We start from the raw sequence: 23,110 nt of genomic DNA on the forward strand, positions 1-23,110 counted from the left end.
ATCTCCCAGTACCTACTGCAACCTACAACCTTCTGAATCTGTTTAGTGTGTTCATTTCTTGGTCTCCCTCTACGATTTTTACCTTAGTTCATCATGAATTCGGGCCACAGGGGCCAACTGTTATAAAATTAATCAAAAACATTCTCGATGGCAGTCGATGTTAACTTCTGACGAGTTTCAGATGTTTAATTACAGGCTATCATCAGAGTTTGCGCTGTACTAACAAAAGTAAAAGTGAAACTTCCTGGCAGATTAAAACTGCGTGCCGGACCGAGACTCGAACTCGGGTCTAGTGCTAGTTCTGCAAGTTTCGCAGGAGAGCTTCTGCAAAGTTTGGAAGGTAGGAGACGAGATACTGGCAGAAGTAAAGCTGTCAGGACGGGGCGTGATTCGTGCTTGGGTAGCTCAGTTGGTAGAGTACTTGCCAGTGAAAGGCAAAGGTCCCGAGTTCGAGTCTCGGTCCGGCACACAGTTTTAATCTGCCAGGAAGTTTCATATCAGCGCACACTCCGCTGCAGAGTGAAAATCTCATTCTGAGAAGTAAAAGTGCTATATTACATAGAGGGACGAATGATGAAAAAGTATACTCTTACCGATGCATCGTTACCCATCTGGGTGAGGGCGATTGCACCTGATCCGCTGTGGATGCCTCAGTCACTGCAACTGGTGCTGATGCTTAAGCAGCCACGAACTACAGGGTGTTCAAAAAGTCTCTCCGCAGTGCCGTATACAACGAAATGAAACTTAATGAAATACAAGTTATTAATTTATTGAATATTCATTTTTACTTACAAATTTTTGCATTAAATGTTGTTGAATACACAATTCAATTCGTCTAATCATGTTTCCAAACACAAGCTAAGACATTTCTCCTGTATCAGAAGCAGTGAACGTGGATATTGCAATTTTCAATTCATCGGTGGATTTTGGACGGTTTTTATAGACAGTTGCTTTCGCTGCACCCCAGAAGAAAAAGTCAGGTGGTTTTAGGTCAGGCGATCGTGGAGGCCAAAGTCCCTGTGAAATTATGCGATCACCAAAAACATCAGCAAGCAGTGACATCGAAACGCGAGCTGTATGCGCGGTTGCACCATCATGTTGAAAATAACCGTTCAGTATTTCACTTAATACATGTTCTCCTATGAGTGGGTACAGAATATCACTGCAGTATCGTTGTGCGTTTATTATTTCGTTGAAAAATATGGGACCCACAATCCGACGTCTAGAAATTGCAATCCATACTCCTATTTTCACAAAATGAAATGGTTTCTCATGAATACACAGTGGATTTGCAATACTCCACATACGAGAATTTTGCGAGTTCATCCACCCGGATAAATGAAACCACGCCTCATCAGTGAAAAACGTTTCATTAAGAATATCCCTTGCATTTTGTTGAACGAAATTTTTCAACCATCGACAATAATGCAGTCTCTTGCCATGATCAGTATTTTTCAGTTCTTGCACGACTGTCACTTTGTACGGGAAAAGTTCTAACTTTCTCCTTACAGCTGTGTGGGCCGTTCCACAACCAACATCGATTTCCTGGGCGAGTTTTCTTACTGACTTGTTCGGACTCACGGACATTTTTTCGGAAATATCGACTAGTTTATCCTCAGACAAAACGCTAGGACGATCGCTTCTTGGTTCATCTGTCACTGAACCCGTACTTTGAGATTTGTTAATCAAATCTGGCACAGTTTCGCGATGTGGAAGTGTTGTCTCCGGGAAAACTGAGTTAAATGTTTGGGGCGAACTGAAACTGTGTATTTACTGCCAGCTTTGAACACTTGTTCGACTAAAAACATACGTTCTGCAATGGTTAGCATTATAACAGTGACGAAAACGAAACAAACGAACAAAGGAACTAAACTTAAAAAGTTCACGTCAACACGTAACGCACACACCAACGATACTACTGACGCTGGCTGAGATACGAGGGGGGACCCAAAAAAAACCGTATTGTTGTCATAAAAAATTTATTGATGAACCTTTTTACAAAATTACTTCAGTCACCTTCAAAATACTCTCCATTACAAGCGATGCACTTCTCAAGCCTGTTTGGAACTCTTCAAGTTTGATATTGTCCAGTGCCCTTTGCGAAGCTGTTTTTACCGCCTCCAGACACTCTGGGATGATGATGGCATTGAAACAGAGGATGACACGCGTAAAGCTGAAATACTAAACACCTTTTTCCAAAGCTGTTTCACAGAGGAAGACCGCACTGCAGTTCCTTCTCTAAATCCTCGCACAAAGGAAAAAATGGCTGACATCGAAATAAGTGTCCAAGGAATAGAAAAGCAACGGGAATCACTCAACAGAGGAAAGTCCACTGGACCTGAAAGAATACCAATTCGATTCTACACAGAGTAAGCGAAAGAAATTGCCCCCCTTCTAACAGCCGTGTTCGGCAAGTCTCTAGAGGAACGGAAGGTTCCAAATGATTGGAAAAGAGCACAGGTAGTCCCAGTCTTCAAGAAGGGTCGTCGAGGAGACGCGCAAAACTATAGACCTATATCGCTGACGTCGATCTGTTGTAGAATGTCAGAACATGTTTTTTGCTCGCGTATCATGTCGTTTCTGGAAACCCAGAATCTAATCTGTAGGAATCAACATGGACTCCGGAAACAGCGATCATGTAAGAGCCAACTCGCTTTATTTGTTCATGAGACCCAGAAAATATTAGATACAGGCTCCCAGGTAGATGCTATTTTCCTTGGCTTCCGGAAGGCGATCGATACAGTTCTGCACTGTCGCCTAAGAAACGAAGTAAGAGCCTACGGAATATCAGACCAGCTGTGTGACTGGACTGAAGAGTTTTTTCCAAACAGAACACAGCATGTTGTTCTCAATGGAGAGACGTCTACAGACCTTAAAGTAACCTCTGGCGTGCCACGGGGGAGTGTTATGCGACCATTGCTTCTCACAATATATATATATATATATATGACCTAGTAGATAGTGTCGGAAGTTCCATGCGGCTTTTTGCGGATGATGCTGTAGTACACAGAGAAGTTGCAGCATTAGAAAATGCAGGAAGGTCTGCAGCGGATAGGCACTTGGTGCAGCAAGTGGCAACTGACCCTTAACATAGACAAATGTAATGTATTGCGAATACATAGAAAGAAGGATCCTTTATTGTATGATTATATGATAATCGAACAAACACTGGTAGCAGTTACTTCTGTAAAATATCTGGGAGTACGCGTGCAGAACGATTTGAAGTGGAATGATCATATAAAATTAATTGTTGGTAAGGCGGGTACCAGGTCGAGATTCATTGGGATAGTCCTTAGAAAATGTAGTCTATCAACAAAGGAGGTGGCTTACAAAACACTCGTTCGACCTATACTTGAGTATCGCTCATCAGTGTGGGATCCGTACCAGATCGGGTTGACGGAGGAGATAAAGAAGATCCAAAGAAGAGCCGCGCGTTTCGTCACAGGGTTGTTTGGTAACCGTGACAGCGTTACGGAGATGTTTAGCAAACTCAAGTGGCAGACTCTGCAAGAGAGGCGCTCTGCATCGCGGTGTAGCTTGCTGTCCAGGTTTCGAGAGGGTGCGTTTCTGGATGAGGTATCGAATATACTGCTTTCTCCTACTTATACCTCCCGAGGAGATCACGAATGTAAAATTAGAGAGATTCGAGCGCGCACGGAGGCTTTCCGGCAGTCGTTCTTCCCGCGAACCATACGCGACTGGAACAGAAAAGGGAGCTAATGACTGTGGCACGTAAAGTGCCCTCCGTTACACACCGTCGGATGGCTTGCGGAGTATAAATATAGATGTAGATGTACCTCATCAACAGTCGATTTGGGCATCCAATGACAAGTCGACATTCAAAGTCACTGAGCTCTCCTAACCCACCCTTCCTCCTGCTACTGCATCTCTACTGATCCCCCCTACTCTAATGGCATCTAGCGGCCAATTCGGCATTAGGTATGGGTGCCCGATACAGATAGTGCATCCCTGTGCACTCACCTGGTGACGGGGATGGGCTTGCAGCAGTAGCGGCAGCACGGGAAACAGCAGCAGGGCCCCGTGACTGGCTGTATGGTGGCTGTGGACAGCCGCGCGGACAACTCCTCCTCGCCGCCCAGGTAGGCCACCAACAGCGAGAACATCTGGTACAGGCACACCACGAACATGCCCTGCGTCACCACCTGCACCAGGAAGTGTGCGCGGGGAACCAGCACTGCCAGGTACGTGATGGTGGCCGACACCTGCAACGTGTGACGTATATATATAGGAAACATTCCTCACACACAAATAAAGAAAAGATGTTATGTGGACATGTGTCCGGAAACGCTTAATTTCCATGTTAAAGCTCATTTTAGTATCGTCAGTACGTACTGTACTTCCTCGATTCTGATGATAAAACTGTAAATTTTGAGAATCAACATGTGTGGGCTGACGAGAATCCGCACGCAATTGTGCAATCACGGCATCAACACAGATTTTCTGTGAACGTTTGGGCAGGCATTGTTGGTGATGTCTTGATTGGGCCCCATGTTCTTCCACCTACGCTCAATGGAGCACATTATCATGATTTCATACGGGATACTCTACCTGTGCTGCTAGAACATGTGCCTTTACAAGTACGACACAACATGTGGTTCATGCACGATGGAGCTCCTGCACATTTCACTCGAAGTGTTGGTACGCTTCTCAACAACAGATTCGGTGACCGATGGATTGGTAGAGGCGGACCAATTCCATGGCCTCCACGCTCTCCTGACCTCAACCCTCTTGACTTTCATTTATGGGGGCATTTGAAAGCTCTTGTCTTCGCAACCCCGGTACCAAATGTAGAGACTCTTCGTGCTCGACTGAGCGGGGTGGCGCAGTGGTTACTGGACTTGCATTCGGGAGGACGACGGTTCAATCCCGCGTCCGGCCATCCTGATTGAGGTTTTCCGTGATTTCCCTAAATCATTCCAGGCAAATGCCGGGATGGTTCCTCTGAAAGGGCACGGCCGACTTCCTTCCCTAATCCGATGAGACCGATGACCACGCTGTCTGGTCTCCTTTCCCAAACAACCAACCAACCAACCAACCATCTTCGTGCTCGTATTGCGGACGGCTGTGATACAGTACGTCATTCTCCAGGGCTGCATCAGCGCATCGGGGATTCCATGCGACGGAGGGTGGATGCATGTATCCTCGCTAACGGAGGACATTTTGAACATTTCCTGTAACAAAGTGTTTGAAGTCACGCTCGTACGTTCTGTTGCTGTGTGTTTCCATTCCGTGATTAATGTGATTTGAAGAGAAGTAATAAAATGAGCTCTAACATGGAAAGTAAGCGTTTCCGGACACATGTCCACATAACATATTTTCTTTCTTTGTGTGTGAGGAATGTTTCCTGAAAGTTTGGCCGTATCTCTTTGTAACACGGTGCCTACAGTGTCATGTCTTTCAGTGTCACACAATTTTTTATTTTTAAAGGTGATCACTTAAGTCTATTTCCATGGGTTCGCCCCTCAAATTTCTCCCTCAAATCACGAAATTCTCGTCTGATGTAGTACAACTGAAAAAACAAATTACTTTTAAAGCGCAGTTTCGTATATAATTTGTATTCAAAACCTTACACCTGTGTCACAGAACAAATCCTACATCGAGAATACTTTACACAAGTTTAAGGGAAGAAATGCTTCCGATAATTATTACAGTATTTAAAGAACATCATAATATGAACAGGCTGAAATGAACAAACAGTACATGAGACTATGTTAATCAATTCAACTGTAAAAAGCTAAGGAGCATACTATTAGCAAAATGAGAAATATGCAAAAGTGAAATGCCAAAATATGAGCACTTCTCAATTGGGAGTAAATCAAAACAATCAGAATGGCTGAAAGAGAGCACAATAACATGAGCCATAAACGAATAAGAGCTAAGCAACTAAGCAAATAAGAGAATAGGCAAAAATGAGATGCCAACAAAATGAGATCTGGCCGAACACCGTCGGCACTTAATATACGCTTGCGCTCGTGGCGGCACCTCGCGGCCCGTACGCAACACGCGCGCCTGCGACCGCATTGCACTCTTAGCGCTCGCGGCGACGTCTAGCGGCCCGTACGCAAGTTGTGCGATTGCTGCCGCAGGTCGATCCTTAATCCATGATGTTACAAACGGCACAACCACCAGTGGGTCATGGAACACGGGCACTTGGAAGATACTGGATGCGGTTCCACACAAACTAACCTCAATTCACATACACTGCGTGACAAAGAAGGTGAAGCATCCAGCAGGCACGGTCATACACTGAAGAGCCAAAGAAACTAGTACACCTGCCTAATACTGTGTAGGGTCCCGGCGAGCACGCAGAAGTGCTGCAACACGACGTGGCATGGACTGGACTAATGTCTAAAGTAGTGCTGGAGGGAGCTGACACCATGAATCCTGCAGAGCTGCCCACAAATCCCTAAAGCCGTCGGCACACGGACCGTGCATCCGAACGTTGAGTGTTGAGCGTGCCGAGTTTCTGACGTCATAGCTTGGAATAGCACGCTCGGGAGCAATATCTGGCATGTCAGATATTCTGAGCGTGTGTCTGAGCGTTCACCAATGAGAGGGCACAACGCCACCTACGTCACACGCACGCCGTCCCCCTTCAGTACAGAGTTGTGAGGTGCCGTATTGGCATTCATTTCAAGCCTATATGTACAGGGTGTTTCAAAAATGACCGGTATATTTGAAACGACAATAAAAACTAAACGAGCAGCGATAGAAATACGCCGTTTGTTGCAATATGCTTGGGACAACAGTACATTTTCAGGCGGACAAACTTTCGAAATTACAGTAGTTACAATTTTCAACAACAGATGACGCTGCAAGTGATGTGAAAGATATAGAAGACAACGCAGTCTGTGGGTGCGCCATTCTGTACGTCGTCTTTCTGCTGTAAGCGTGTGCTGTTCACAACGTGCGAGTGTGCTGTAGACAACATGGTTTATTCCTTAGAACAGAGGATTTTTCTGGTGTTGGAATTCCACCGCCTAGAACACAGTGTTGTTGCAACGAGACGAAGTTTTCAACGGAGGTTAAATGTAACCAAAGGACCGAAAAGCGATACAATAAAGGATCTGTTTGAAAAATTTCAACAGACTGGGAACGTGACGGATGAACATGCTGGAAAGGTAGGGCAACCGCGTACGGCAACCACAGAGGGCAACGCGCAGCTAGTGCAGCAGGTGATCCAACAGTGGCCTCGGGTTTCCGTTCGCCGTGTTGCAGCTGCGGTCCAAATGACGCCAATGTCCATGTATGAGCGCCTAGAACCACTAGACCACCGCGGCCGGCGCCTATATGTATATATGCAGTTTCTGAGCACCAGCAAATTGAGAATCACTGGAAAACCCGTTGTTAGTTGTGTGGTTCGTTCCAATTAATTAACAAGAAACATCATATTCATGGCAAAAGAATTATTGTAATGAGCATATTATGAGAGTAGGCTATTTGAAGGCAGCGACACACTGATGATCCACCCGAATTCCTACAATTTCTTATAATTAAATTTCAATTAATAACATAGTTATCTACGAGTAAAGCCTGTAGATAGAGGTTGGTTGGTTGGTTGTTTTGGGGAAGGAGACCAGACAGCGAGGTCATCGGTCTCATCGGATTAGGGAAGGACGGGGAAGGAAGTCGGCCGTGCCCTTTGAAAGGAACCATCCCGGCATTTGCCTGGAGCGATTTAGGGAAATCACGGAAAACCTAAATCAGGATGGCCGGACGCGGGATTGAACCGTCGTCCTCCGAATGCGAGTCCAGTGTCTAACCACTGAGCCATAGATAGAGGTAAAACCATATTTTAAGGTGTATCAGCCTGTTGTTGGTTTAGCGTAATCTTCAAAATCCAGTACCAAACGTTGACTCTACCGACTGACAACGGTGGATTGAATCTCACAGACGTGTACAATAAAGCACAAGCATTGTGCGTCTGTAAAACATATAAACTGTGGAAGCCGTCAGTAGACAGTGTTGGCGCATTTCTGTTAAATGAAATAACGCCGGCCAGCCAGGACGCCCCAATAGACGTTCACCACATCCCAAATGAACTTTACCACCTAAAACATTTCTTCGTAGAATATAGCTACATTAGACTGGAAACACCCGAGAAAGATGTCATCAAAGTCAAGAAAATATACCAAAACTTAATGAGCTTTCGGACCAAGAACATCATAGAACAAAAGTACGTGGGTCACTCTTGGCATGATATCTGGAAGAATATACACCACTCGCATTCACCAACAAAAGTGCGGTCATTGTGGTACTATTTTGTGAATAGAAAATTTCCAACGAACTCTAGACTACATCCCATTCATCTGGCTGATTCCCCTTTGTGTAGCACTTGCAACCTGACTTACACGGGTGAACATCAATTTGTCTGTGGAAATGCAAATAATATATGGTTGTCAATCAGAAAAAAATTAGCAACTATGTAGAGAAAACCGCCGTATTTGATAACGCCATCGAGCCTTTTATACCCGGAAGAAGAACTATACCCCACCTGGAACGGTATTTTACACGCTGTCCAGTAAAGAAAGGAGCGAAGGAGATTTTTGGACGTACATCTCCGACCAGCATCACAAGCTACTACGCATGAAGAATTATTATGATACATACGGCAACTTCCTCAGAAGAACAGCCATGTGAACTCCATTTTCGAGAATGCGATTCAGAACATGAAGAAACGAGAGACAATTTGATCTTTGAACAACAAAAACAAATACGATCAAGTGACGAACATCACTATCTGGTTTAGACTTGGACTTTTTTTCTAAAATGTCAAGGAACCTGTAATTAATTTTAGTTTGTATTATTACTTTTAAATGTCAGTTGAAAATTATGCACTACTGTGGAATGTTATGATAAATAAATTGGAGGAAAAAAATCAAACAAAGAAGCGTAATGGGTAGCGTCTCTGTCCATGAATGAATTTTGGTTAGGGCGGTGGTTCGCGTCGTAACACTCACAATTTTTTTCCCTAATATTCACGTTTTTATTTAGTTCTGATACTTTATTATTAGTTTAACATAAGTATATGCTATAATATTTGATGACATGTAAATATAAGTTCACCTTTTTTTGAGGGGTGACTTTGTTCGATTGGCTTAATTACAGGACAGCTTGCGCTACTAGTATAAAGATATTTTGCTCCTTTTTCTTTTACGCTTCGTAATTCACATGTTGCAGAGATTATGCTACTGGGTAGGAACAGTGATCAAGTAAGACTGACCTTGGGGTTGTACTAAAATGTGGAAATGATGAAATAATGTTTATCTTATGTGGAGAAATATTCCAAATTTGTAACGCACTGTTTGTAATGGAACTTTTATAAGCCTGTGTTCTTATTGATTGGACATGGTACTTTCCTTCTCGTGGACGATGGAGGAAATGTGCGTTTTAATGGAGCTAACGTGGGAATTTTACGCGCGCCCGTTGAGTAAACAGTGTGATTTACGAACTAGAAACCTCCCTCAGCTGCCGCTGGAGTTCGTTGCGATCGCGTATACCACGTTGGGGCCCACGTACCGTGTGCACGAGTCGCATCGTTCCTGAGCGTTCGGCAGCATGTTGAACTTGGCATGCTCAACGTTAACGTTCGACAGCACGGTCCGTGTGCCGACGGCTTAAGAGTACTAGAGGGTGGAGATCTCTTCCGAACAGAATGTTGCAAGAAATCCTACATATAATTTTCATGTCTGGAGACTTTGGCGGCCAGCGGAAGTGAACTTAGAAGAGTGTTCCCGGAGCCACTACATAGCAATTCTGAACGTTTGAGGTGTCGCATTGTCCTGCTGGAATTGTTCAAGTCCGTCGGAATGCACAATGGACATGAATGGATGCAGGTGATCAGACAGGATGCATACGTATCTAGACGTATCAAGGGTCCCACATCACTCCAACTTCACACGCCCCACATCATTACAGAGACTCCACCAAGCTGAACAGTTCCCTGCTAACATGCATTCGTGAGGTTGTCTCCATACCCGTACACGTCCATCTGCTCGATACAATTTAAAACGAGACTCGTCCAACCAGGCAACATATTTCCAGTCATCAACAGTCCAATGTTGGTGTTGACAGGTCCACCGACATTGGACTGTTGATGACCGGAAACATGTTGCCTGGTCGGACGAGTCTCGTTTCAAATTGTACCAAGCGGATGGACGTGTACGGGTATGGAGACAACCTCACGAATCCATGGACCCTGCGAGGTGTAAGACTTTGTGTTATGAAGTTATTAAGGGTACATGACTGCGCCTTCGCCTCCGAAAGCCCATGTCGATGATACTTCGTTGAATGGTTTGCAAGCTGACACTTGTTGATGACCCAGCATTGAAGTCTGCAGCAATTTGCGAAAGGGTTACACTTCTGTCTCACTGAACGATCCTCTTCAGTCGTCGTTGGTCCCATTCGTGCAGGATCTTTTTCTGGCCGCAGCAGTTTCAGAGATTTAATGTTTTACCAGGTTCCTGATATTCGTGAAAAGGTCGTATGGGAAAATCCCCACTTCATCGTTACCTCGGTGATACTGTGTCCCACCGCTTGTGCGACGAATATAATACCACGTACAAACTCATTTAAATCTTCATAACCTACCATTGCAGCAGCAGTAACCGATCTAACAACTGCGCCAGACACTTGTCGTCTTACAGGGTGTTCCACTCAAACCTCACTGATTTCAGGGACCCAGGAGAGAAAAACCACAGTAGATACGACAATGAAAAATGCACCACATTGTAGAGCCTCTCAAAGAATTAGTATTTCCGCGTCAGAAGTGCCAAGTATCGCCGCCAGAGTGCAGCATGGTCGCATGAAGTGAAAAGGGGGACTCCACAGCAGTGCGCACAAGCAGTAGTGTGGTTTGCAGGAACAAAATCGCCGATTCCTGTGGAAAGAAATTATCGTCGTGAGTATGAATGTGATCCACCTGATGTGAAAACAATTACGGAATAGTATAGGAAGTTTCTGGTACAATTTGCTGCAGATATGCTGCAGCTTATTGATATGGATGTCAGCTACCTGGAAAGATGTTTATTCTTAAATGAGGAAACCTTTCATCTATCAGAAAGGGTTAATGGGCATAATGTTCGGATTTGGGGTTCGCAAAATCCGCACGTTGTCATTGAACATGTTCGTGATAGCCCTAAACTGAACGTCTGGTGCGGGCTAATGCACGACAGGATTGTTGGACCGTTCTTCTTTGTGGAACAAGCAGTGAATGGGTTAGTGCACCATTAGATGTTGGAACAGTTTTTGTACCCTCAGATATAAGATTTTAAACCCAACATCATTTTTCAGCAAGATGGAGCTCCGCCATATTGGTCAAGGGCTGTTCGCTAGTTCCTGGATAGGAAATTTCCCAATCGTTGGATCGGACGTGGAGGACCCATTGTCTGGCCGCCAGTTCACCCGACATTACGCCGCTTGATTTCTACATGTGGAGATTCGTAAAGGACCGCGCGTATGCGGCCAAAGTGGACGATATTCCTACGTTGCGACATCATATCTCTAATGCGACTGCAACAACAACAGAGGAAATGTTACAAAGAACTTGGCAAGAAATTGAATGTACACTCGATATTCTTAGTGCTACAAATGGTTCACATGTAGAAGTGTATTGATGATAAATAGATAAATTCTTTGAGATGCTCTACAATGTGGTGCATTTTTCATTGTTGTATCTACTGTGTTTTTTTCCTGGGTTTGAAATCAGGGAGGTTTGAGTGGGACACCCTGTATATAGGCGTTGCCGACCGCAGCGCCATATTCTACCTGTTTACATATTTCTGTATTTGAACACGCTTGCTTATATCAATTTCTTTGGTGCTTCATTGCATTTCAGTGTGCCTCGTACACATACAAAACAATGGATGTGTGACTGATTAGACTTGACATTCCCTGTGGCAGGTAGAACTACCATCGGAGTGTAGCCATCTCTGTTGATCCATTGTGGGCATGAGACAACGGCTGGTCAAGTATTTAACAATGAAATTTGCCTACAGCCGTGCCATTGAGATGTTACTTTATTCGATTTTTGCTAGCAGTTTCAGCATTAAATTATGCCATCTTCAGGCCCCACTTGCATGTCTCAAAAATAAACACTATTGGCATACTGGACTATATGCTCCTGCTTGTCATGAATTCTAAACCGTATCCCAAGTGGCTCAAGTCTTTGAAGGAAGCACTTGGGATATAGTTTAGAATTAACAACATCCAGGAAAATATGGCCCAGTATGCCAATATTGTTTATTTTTTAGAGATGCATATGGGGCCTGAAGATGGCACATGGAATGCCGGAACTGGTAGCAAAAATAAAGTAAATTAAAACCTCAACTGCACAGCTGTTGGTGAATTTCATCGTTAAAAAGCGTACACTGTGTTGAGTCATGTGAATCGGCGTGGTAGGATATACACTCCTGGAAATGGAAAAAAGAACACATTGACACCGGTGTGTCAGACCCACCATACTTGCTCCGGACACTGCGAGAGGGCTGTACAAGCAATGATCACACGCACGGCACAGCGGACACACCAGGAACCGCGGTGTTGGCCGTCGAATGGCGCTAGCTGCGCAGCATTTGTGCACCGCCGCCGTCAGTGTCAGCCAGTTTGCCGTGGCATACGGAGCTCCATCGCAGTCTTTAACACTGGTAGCATGCCGCGACAGCGTGGACGTGAACCGTATGTGCAGTTGACGGACTTTGAGCGAGGGCGTATAGTGGGCATGCGGGAGGCCGGGTGGACGTACCGCCGAATTGCTCAACACGTGGGGCGTGAGGTCTCCACAGTACATCGATGTTGTCGCCAGTGGTCGGCGGAAGATGCACGTGCCCGTCGACCTGGGACCGGACCGCAGCGACGCACGGATGCACGCCAAGACTGTAGGATCCTACGCAGTGCCGTAGGGGACCGCACCGCCACTTCCCAGCAAATTAGGGACACTGTTGCTCCTGGGGTATCGGCGAGGACCATTCGCAACTGTCTCCATGAAGCTGGGCTACGGTCCCGCACACCGTTAGGCCGTCTTCCGCTCACGCCCCAACATCGTGCAGCCCTCCTCCAGTGGTGTCGCGATAGGCGTGAGTGGAGGGACGAATGGAGACGTGTCGTCTTCAGCGATGAGAGTCGCTTCTGCCTTGGTGCCAATGATGGTCGTATGCGTGTTTGGCGCCGTGCAGGTGAGCGCCACAATCAGGACTGCATACGACCGAGGCACACAGGGCCAACACCCGGCATCATGGTGTGGGGAGCGATCTCCTACACTGGCCGTACACCACTGGTGATCGTCGAGGGGACACTGAATAGTGCACGGTACATCCAAACCGTCATCGAACCCATCGTTCTACCATTCCTAGACCGGCAAGGGAACTTGCTGTTCCAACAGGACAATGCACGTCCGCATGTATCCCTTGCCACCCAACGTGCTCTAGAAGGTGTAAGTCAACTACCCTGGCCAGCAAGATCTCCGGATCTGTCCCCCATTGAGCATGTTTGGGACTGGATGAAGCGTCGTCTCACGCGGTCTGCACGTCCAGCACGAACGCTGGTCCAACTGAGGCGCCAGGTGGAAATGGCATGGCAAGCCGTTCCACAGGACTACATCCAGCATCTCTACGATCGTCTCCATGGGAGAATAGCAGCCTGCATTGCTGCGAAAGGTGGATATACACTGTACTAGTGCCGACATTGTGCATGCTGTGTTGCCTGTGTCTATGTGCCTGTGGTTCTGTCAGTGTGATCATGTGATGTATCTGACCCCAGGAATGTGTCAATAAAGTTTCCCCTTCCTGGGACAATGAATTCACGGTGTTCTTATTTCAATTTCCAGGAGTGTATAAGGGGCATGAACAGAGTCCCGTGTTCGAGCAGTTTGCTACTGGAACAGGAAAAGGGGGAAGAGACAATATTACGCAAAGTACCCTCCGCCACATACCGTAGGGTGGCTTGCGAAGTATGGATTTAAATATGGATTAAAAACGGTTCTGCATCCAACGAAGGTGATGCTTGCGTTTGCTACATCTCCAAAACAACGGCCTTGCCGAAAACCCTTAGGGTTCTTGATTCTCTCAGTCGATTTCTAAAATTTGTTGTATTTAGTGAATTTTAATAACATGTGCAATGACTGCGATACATTAACGAGTTTCTTATGCAGTAAACATGTTTCAATAACAAATTTTGAATTTAAGATATGCAAATGAGGTGAATTTACCCTCTTTGGAACCAGCAGAATAATCCTTGCCTACAACACACTCCTTCGGCTTTATTACCACTTCCAAGTTCAAGTGACGTCCATATTACGTCGTTAGTGGACTGTTCTGTAACTGTAACTGCTTTACTAAGATGGTAAATGATGTGAAGATGTTGAAAATAAAATGTTAATTACGATCTGACAGTAGTTTGACAGTTCCACTCTTACAAAGCTAAATTTACTCTTGAAAGAAAAGAATAATGGAAAGTTGCCTTGTTACACCCACTCCACAAAAAAGGTAATAAATAGGATATAAACAACTACAGAGGGATCCCTTAAGTAGGGTATAAAGTATTTTCCAATATTTTATTAATAGAAACAACACTAACAGTCATTTAAGTGAATATAAGGTGGTTTTAGGAAGGGAAGGTCATACTCAGAACAAATATTTAATCTTGAATATAAGGTGGTTTTAGGAAGGGAAGGTCATACTCAGAACAAATATTTAATCCTAAGTCAGTAATTCACCACAGAGTGCTTAATTCAAAGGACATTGTAGCTATGTTTGTGGATTTCAAACAGGCTTTTGATTCTGTTGACAGATAAGTTATACATAAAATAATTCGAGTATTTGGAATAGTCTAAACTGGCGAAGTTAATACGTGAAATACAGTCTGTACAGTAAAATTTCTGGGACAAATTTCGCAGCCTTTCAAAATAAAAACAGGCGTACGACAAGGTGACAGCCTATACACAATTATTTTTTATAGTGTGCTAGAGGAAACAGAGCGAACATTTGGTTAGGAAGACGAAGCAAAAAGATTGAAATCAACAATCTTGCATTTACAGATGATTTTGCTATAGTTTACGAAAATGTGGCATCTGCTATAACACAAATAAATCTCCAGGAAGAAATGGCCAGAAGAACTGGCTTAAGAATTTCCGCAGAAAAGATAAACGAAATCTTAAGGACGCTCCAAAATTCCTGAAAACAGATATTGGCCAAATAGAGAGGGTAACAATATTCAAATGCCTATGGGAGATAGTCTAAGAAAATGCTTTGGAAAAATCTGCAATACAGGAAAGGTTGCATAAAGTGGGGGGAGCATATGGTATCACAAAGGCCTCTGCAATAAAAAGTGTCGATCGAAAAATGCAAAAATAAGGCATTACAACACAGTAGTGAAGCCAGAATGCCTATATGAAAGCAAATGCCTGGCATTAAACTATAATTTAGATCAATTAGAAGTACTAGAACGGCGAATTATAAGGAATGTACTAGGACCACAGAACAAAGCAGAAGGTTGAAAATTACGAAGTAATGCTGAAATACCTTAAAATGTAGAAAATATTTCAAACGTAATAAGAAAAAGGTAGACAACATTCCATTGGAACTACTGACGGCCTTGGGAGAGCCAGTCCTGACAAAACTCTACCATCTGGTGAGCAAGATGTATGAAACAGGCGAAATACCCTCAGACTTCAAGAAGAATATAATAATTCCAATCCCAAAGAAAGCAGGTGTTGACAGATGTGATAATTACCGAACTATCAGTTTAATAAGTCACAGCTGCAAAATACTAACACGAATTCTTTACAGACGAATGGAAAAACTAGTAGAAGCCAACCTCGGGGAAGATCAGTTTGGATTCCATAGAAACACTGGAACACGTGAGGAAATACTGACCTTACGACTTATCTTAGAAGAAAGAGTAAGGAAAGGCAAACCTACGTTTCTAGCATTTGTAGACTTAGAGAAAGCTTTTGACAATGTTGACTGGAATACTCTCTTTCAAATTCTAAAGGTGGCAGGGGTAAAATACAGGTAGCGAAAGGCTATTTACAATTTGTACAGAAACCACATGGCAGTTATAAGAGTCGAGGGACATGAAAGGGAAGCAGTGGTTGGGAAGGGAGTAAGACAGAGTTGTAGCCTCTCCCCGATGTTGTTCAATCTGTATATTGAGCAAGCAGTAAAGGAAACAAAAGAAAAATTCGGAGTAGGTATTAAAATTCATGGAGAAGAAATAAAAACATTGAGGTTCGCCGATGACATTGTAATTCTGTCAGAGACAGCAAAGGACTTGGAAGAGCAGTTGAATGGAATGGACAGTGTCTTGAAAGGAGGGTATAAGATGAACATCAACAAAAGCAAAACAAGGATAATGGAATGTAGTCTAATTAAGTCGAGTGATGCTGAGGGAATTAGATTAGGAAATGAGACACTTAAAGTAGTAAAGGAGTTTTGCTATTTGGGGAGCAAAATAACTGATGATTGTCGAAGTAGAGAGGATATAAAATGATACTGGCAATGGCAAGGAAAGCGTTTCTGAAGAAGAGAAATTTGTTAACATCGAGTATAGATTTAAGTGTCAGGAAGTCATTTCTGAAAGTATTTGTATGGAGTGTAGCCATGTATGGAAGTGAAACACGGACGATAAATAGTTTGGACAAGGAGAGAATAGAAGCTTTCAAAATGTGGTGCTACAGAAGAATGCTGAAGATTAGATGGGTAGATCACATAACTAATGAGGAAGTATTGAATAGGATTGGGGAGAAGAGAAGTTTGTGGCACAACTTGACCAGAAGAAGGGATCGGTTGGTAGGACATGTTCTGAGGCATCAAGGGATCACCAATTTAGTATTGGAGGGCAGCGTGGAGGATAAAAATCGTAGAGGGAGACCAAGAGATGAATACACTAAGCAGATTCAGAAGGATGTAGGTTGCAGTAGGTACTGGGAGATGAAAAAGCTTGCACAGGATAGAGTAGCATGGAGAGCTGCATCAAACCAGTCTCAGGACTGAAGACCACAACAACAACAACAAGAAAAAGAAGACATGTTTTATGGACATTTATTTCGAATGCAAGACGTAGAAAACCTAATAAGATTTTCAAATGTTTGTGGGGTAAGTAGTCCACGACAAACTGTGTCAACGAAGTAAAAAAGGGTTTAGAAAGCAACAATCTAAAAACAGAAGATAAAAATAACAGAGAAGCGATTCGGGAAAAGTATTGAAAATGGAAGGATTCCATGATGAACAAGAACCAAACGTACATATGTAAATTTGAAGAGAATCCCTGAAAGTCTTTTTTTTTTTATCATGTATACCGCCAGCGTAGTTTGGTAATTTGCCGATAGTTAGCGACAGTCGCAAATATGGTGCGGAGCGAGCTTTCTGTGTGTTGGGGTTCGACAAAAACAAGTGTGCTACAGCTGTTCAACGGATGTTTAGAATCGAGTACGGTAAGAAGCCACCAACAAGGAAGGCCATTTACCACTGGCACAACAAATTCGTAAAGACGGGTTGTTTGTGTCCGGCAACAAGAAGCGGACGTCCCAGTGTGAGTGAAGTGAACATGGAGCGCGTACGGGAGACATTTATAAGGAGTCCGAAGAAATCGGTGCGCCGTGCATCCCGTGAACTCGAAATGGCTCCAATGACAGCGTGGAAAGTCCTCCGACGGAAGCTGTCTATCAAAGCATTCAGATTGGAGCTAGTGCAGAAGCTCAATGACGACGACGAAGACAAGCGTTTTGAGTTTCGTTCGCAGTTGCAACAATTGAATGAGGATGGGGATGGCATTGTTGATCGCTTAATTTTTAGCGGTGAAGCCACTTTTCACACTAATGGGAAAGTGAACAGGCGTAGTTGTTGAATCAGGGGTACAAAGCATCATTACGAATGCATTGAATTTGAGCGTGATTTCCCGAATGTAAATGTTTTTTGTGCCTTGTCGTGTCGAAAACTGTACGGCCATTCTTCTCCGCCGAGAGCACTGTCGCTGGATATTCCTACTTGGACATGTTGCAGCAATGGCTGATGCCTCAAATGCAATCGGACTTTCAGTTCATCTTTCAGCAAGATTTTAATCGTGAAGTTCGTGGGTACCTGGACACGGAGCTGCCGCATCGATGGATCGGCCATGCTGCAGAAGGGGGCAGCTGTTTCACGAAATGGCCTCCCCATCAGCAGTTCTCACTTCGTGTGACTTTTTTCTGTGGGGACACATTAAAGATCTGGTGTATGTACCGCCTCTACCATGTGGTTTAGCAAAGCTCCGAGAGAGAATAAGGGAAGCGACTGCCACAGTCGACGATGACATGCTGGGACGCGTATGGGAAGAATTCGATTACCGTATTGACGTCAGCCGGGTCACTCATGGTTCGCCTACCGAATGTTTGTAAAAAAAAAATTCAGAATTTCTCTTCAGAATACAAAAACGATGGCATCTTTACAATGTTTAGTTCTTGTGGAATAAATAATAGAAAGTGTTCCCAGACTTTATGTACAACCGTACTTAAAGGACTCTAGACAGTTTATGATTTTTGGAGCAACTAGTATCACCTACTCTGACAAATTCGCGGCTTGCTGTTTCTCGTGTTCAGAAACAATTCATTACAAATCGTAAGCTGATTCAAGTTCGTGAGTGACGTTAAAAATACCACTACGAAAACATTATCTTTAGTAAGACCAAGTAGTATGAAGTTTTTGTTGTTGTGGTCTTCAGCCCTGAGACTGGTTTGATGCAGCTCTCCATGGTACTCTACCCTGTGCAAGCTTCTTCATCTCCTAGTACCTGCTGCAGCCTACATCCTTCTGAATCTGCTTAGTGTATTCATCTCTTTGTCTCCCTCTAGGATTTTTACACTCCACGCTGCCCTCCAGCACTAAATTGGTAATCCCTTGATGCCTTAGAACTTGGCCAACCAACCGATCCCTTCTTCTAGTCAAGTTGTGCAACAAACTCCTCTTCTCCCCAATCCTATTCAATACCTCCGCATTAGTTATGTGATCTACCCATCTAATCTTCAGCATTCTTCTGTAGCACCACATTTAGAAAGCTTCTACTCTCTTCTTGCACAAACTATTTATCGTCCATGTTTCACTTCCATAAATGGCTACACTCCATACAAATACTTTCAGAAACGTCTTCCTGACACTTAAATCAATACTCGATGTTAAAAATTTCTCTTCTTCAGAAACGCTTTCCTTGCCATTGTCAGTCTACATTTCATATCCTCTCTACTACCATCATCAGTTATTTTGCTCCCCAAATAGCAAAACTCCTTTACTACTTTAAGTGTCTCATTTCCTAATCTAATTCTCTCAGCATCACCCGACTTAATTCGACTACATTCCATTATCCTCGTTTTGCTTTTGTTGATGTTCATCTTATATCCTCCTTTCAAGACACTGCCCATTCCGTTCAACTGCTCTTTCAAGTCCTCTGCTGTCTCTGACAGAATTACAATGTCATCGGCGAACCTCAAAGTTCTTATTTCCTCTCCATGGATTTTAATACCTACCCCGAATTTTTCTTTTGTTTCCTTTACTGCTTGCTCAATATACAGATTGAATAGCATTGGGGAGAGGCTACAGCCCTGTCTCACTCCCTTCCCAACCACTGCTTCCCTTTCATACCCCTCGACTCATATGACTGCCATCTGCTTTCTGTACATTTTGTAAATAGCCTTTCGCTCCCTGTATTTTACCCTGCGACCTTCAGAATTTGAAAGAGAGTATTCCAGTCAACATTGTCAAAAGCTTTCTCTAAGTCTACAAATGCTAGAAACGTAGGTTTGCCTTTCCTTAATCTCTCTTCTAAGATAAGTCGTAGGGTAAGTATTGCCTCACATGTTCCAACATTTCTAAGGAATCCAAACTGAATTTCCCCGAGGTCGGCTTCTACCAGTTTTTCCATTTGTCTGTAAAGAATTCGCGTTAGTATTTTGCAGCTGTGACTTATTAAACTGATAGTTCGGTAATTTTAACATCTGTCAACACCTGCTTTCTTTGGCATTGGAATTATTATATTCTTCTTGAAGTCTGAGGGTATTTCGCCTGTCTCATACATGTTGCTCACCAGACAGTAGAGTTTTGTCAGGACTGGCTCTCCCAAGGCTGTCAGTATACATAAAATTAATTAAAAAGACCTGAACCAAGATTTAAACCGGAGAAACAGAAAGAAAAATGAGAGGAAATGAAGAACTTGATACTATTATTAAAAGTATGTGACAAAGGAAAGGAATTTAAAAAATTACATTCAAATCAATTCATTAAATAAAAATAATAATCGAAGTAATTTAGATAACGATTTAAAATTTTTTTTTAAATGTACTTGAGACGAGATCCAAACTGACAGTCTGCTGACGATAGAGCTGTTAGTTTATCCATTACACCACACAACCAGACTAAGTAGCACAATTTTTAACACTATAAAGTATCACACCAAATTCCGAATTTTTCTTTCGTAAATTACTCTCAATCGAGAGCCCACCAGAGTGAATGCCTGTAGTGTGTGATACCTGGGACCTCAACCTGCATCACCGTATAGATAGCTTCAAAAGTCAGTCGCACCGCTGGGGACCTCTTTGACAGTTTTGCTGGCCTTCATGGCAGCCCATCTTGGACGTGTATTTCAGCAACACAATGGCCGCCCGCACGCGGCTAGAGTTTCTACTGTTTGTCTTTGTCGTTGGCAAACTCGATCTTGGACAGCAAGGTTACCGGACCTCTCCCCACATGAGAACATTTGAAGCATTATGGGCAGGGCCCTCCAATCAATCCGGGATCCTAATTCACCTATTGGACAGAATTTATCACCAATCCCTCAGAAGGGCATCCAACCACTGTATCCATCAGTGCCAAGCCGAATACTGGTTGCATAAGAGCCAGAGTTGGAACAACGCATTCTTGAGTTGCTCAATTTGTGTAACTATTTCTCTTGAATAAATAATCAATTTTTTCTGCTTGTCTCTGACATCCGTTTATTTAAATCCTTTCCCCTGTGTAATTTGGGGCGCCAATTCCATATACTTTTATTTTGTTCACCAGAATATCTTAGTCATACTGTCTATGGTATCCAAATCGTACAGTCTATAAGAAGGTGTGGTGTGCGTACTGTAAGACCTTCGGTACACACACCATCAGATTATTTGACTTGTCGCTCTAACGAAGTAGGCGAGTGTCAGCAATATGTCTCGTGGTCTTATCGGGGCACGTTTATCTTCTGCCGTTAGGTCAGACGATAGAAATGCCACTTGGTCACTTAGAGTAGCAGATTGACGGTGACCAACTTTAAACAGAACTTGATTAATTTTCACACACATTTATTAAAATAATAACAAGCATAGACATTACGTAACTTGATTCTGGATGCTGTTTACAATTGACAATCTGGATTCCTTTGGTCTTGGTACGTTAATCTTATTCTCACATATCTCTGACACTTGACAAAATGTCTGTTCATTTATCTTCATGGCTATGTACAGGAATATGGTAATCTTATTAGGCGCAGACTGAAACTTGACTATAGACTGGTGCAGACAAATGCAGACTGGTGCAGACAAATGCAGACTGACTAATCGGATGTCTGTACACTCATTATAATAACTCGCGTGTTCAGGTATCACTGCGCGAGTGTGATCCGCGAGGAGAAAAGGTTCTACGTTAGCAGCAATCTTATTGGCTGCGTTACATATTAATACGCGGATCGGCGGAAGCAGAATTTGGTCCTCCATAAGGCAGCGCCATCTCGTAGTGCGGAGACGGACGAGCGCTGCGCCTGCGCTGTTGTGCTTAGCGGGGCGCGCTCTAGTGGGAAAGTTGTGTACGCGCTGACTATGCGGAACTATGTACACAACAGAAGGCTGATTAGGTTTTTATGTTGGTAATGTCACCTAGCGCTCTGTATGAAAATCACTGGTTGTGCTGTGTGCAGTCTATGGCTGGTGGGCATTGTTGAAATAGTCGCTATTGTAGAGTTGGACAGTTTGCTGTTGACAGCGCATAGTGTTGCGCAGTTGGAGGTGAGCTGCCAGCAGTGGTGGATGTGGAGAGAGAAATGGCGGAGTTTTGAGAGCGGATGATCTGGGTGTGTGTCCGTCAGAGACAGTAAATTTTTAAGACTGGATGCCATGAACTGCTATATATATTATGACTTTTGAACACTATTAAGGTAAATACGTTGTTTGTTCTCTATCAAAATCTTTCATTTGTTAACTATGCCTATCAGTAGTTAGTGCCTTCAGTAGTTTGAATCTTTTATTTAGCTGTCTGTAATGGCGCTCGCTGTATTGCAGTAGTTCGAGTAACGAAGATTTTTGTGAGGTAAGTGATTTGTGAAAGGTATAGGTTAATGTTAGTTAGGGCCATTCTTTTGTAGGGATTATTGAAAGTCAGATTGCGTTGCGGTAAAAATATTGTGTGTCAGTTTAGTGTTGATCAGAGTAGGTAAAGAGCGAAATGTCTGAGTACGTTCAGTTCTGCTCAGCTGTTTGAAAATCAAATAATGTAAGAGGTTTATCAGCACAGTCATTCACAAATTTTTCTAAGGGACGTTTCAAGTCGTAACGTAACTGAGTAGACAGTCCTCGCTTGCCAACAAGTAGGCGTTCTTAGTCACACATCTGATTGTTACAAAGTTTCATCATCTATTGAAAAGTACGTCATTGAGCCACGTGATATCGCTTATCGATGCTCAAAGCTCTACATTACTTGCGCGCTTATCGCCACTTGTAACGTGAGAGATGTGAGAATCACAAGTGCTCCACCTGGCGATATCAAGAATTTGAAGAAAGATGTTTCTCCTCGCGACAGAGAGAACGGGTGCCTGTCCTACAAGAGGACGCGTGCTCTTCAGAGAGTGGACCCAGAATCCCCCCTTGAGCATGATAATGTACTGTCTCTCAAGTTTTGTTGGCGTGACTCATTAACGGCGTGCTTCCAGGTTTTCTGCCAAGTTATTGTTTCTGTTTTATGTACAATACCAGCTGACAAATCCGGCTATGTGCGGGTGTTCGTTTTGCCAGTATTCTATTAGAAACAAAGCCTCACATGTACTCCTGTGATAGGTTCGGTATGAGATAATACCGGACGGTTTCTGTACGCTGGAAGCAACAGAT

General features: G+C 43.6%; 1 protein-coding gene across 1 annotated transcript in view; it reads right to left on the minus strand.

Moving 5' to 3' along the window:
- LOC124550768 (organic solute transporter alpha-like protein) overlaps positions 1-23,110 on the minus strand; it is a 133,120-nt gene that overhangs the window by 39,778 nt on the left and 70,232 nt on the right. Inside the window, exon 3 of the mRNA XM_047125492.1 lies at positions 3,982-4,223. Coding sequence (XP_046981448.1) covers positions 3,982-4,223 — 242 coding nt within the window. The remainder of the gene's footprint in view (positions 1-3,981; positions 4,224-23,110) is intronic.

This window comes from Schistocerca americana, chromosome 9 (genome assembly GCF_021461395.2).
Source record: "Schistocerca americana isolate TAMUIC-IGC-003095 chromosome 9, iqSchAmer2.1, whole genome shotgun sequence".
NCBI lineage: Eukaryota > Metazoa > Arthropoda > Insecta > Orthoptera > Acrididae > Schistocerca > Schistocerca americana.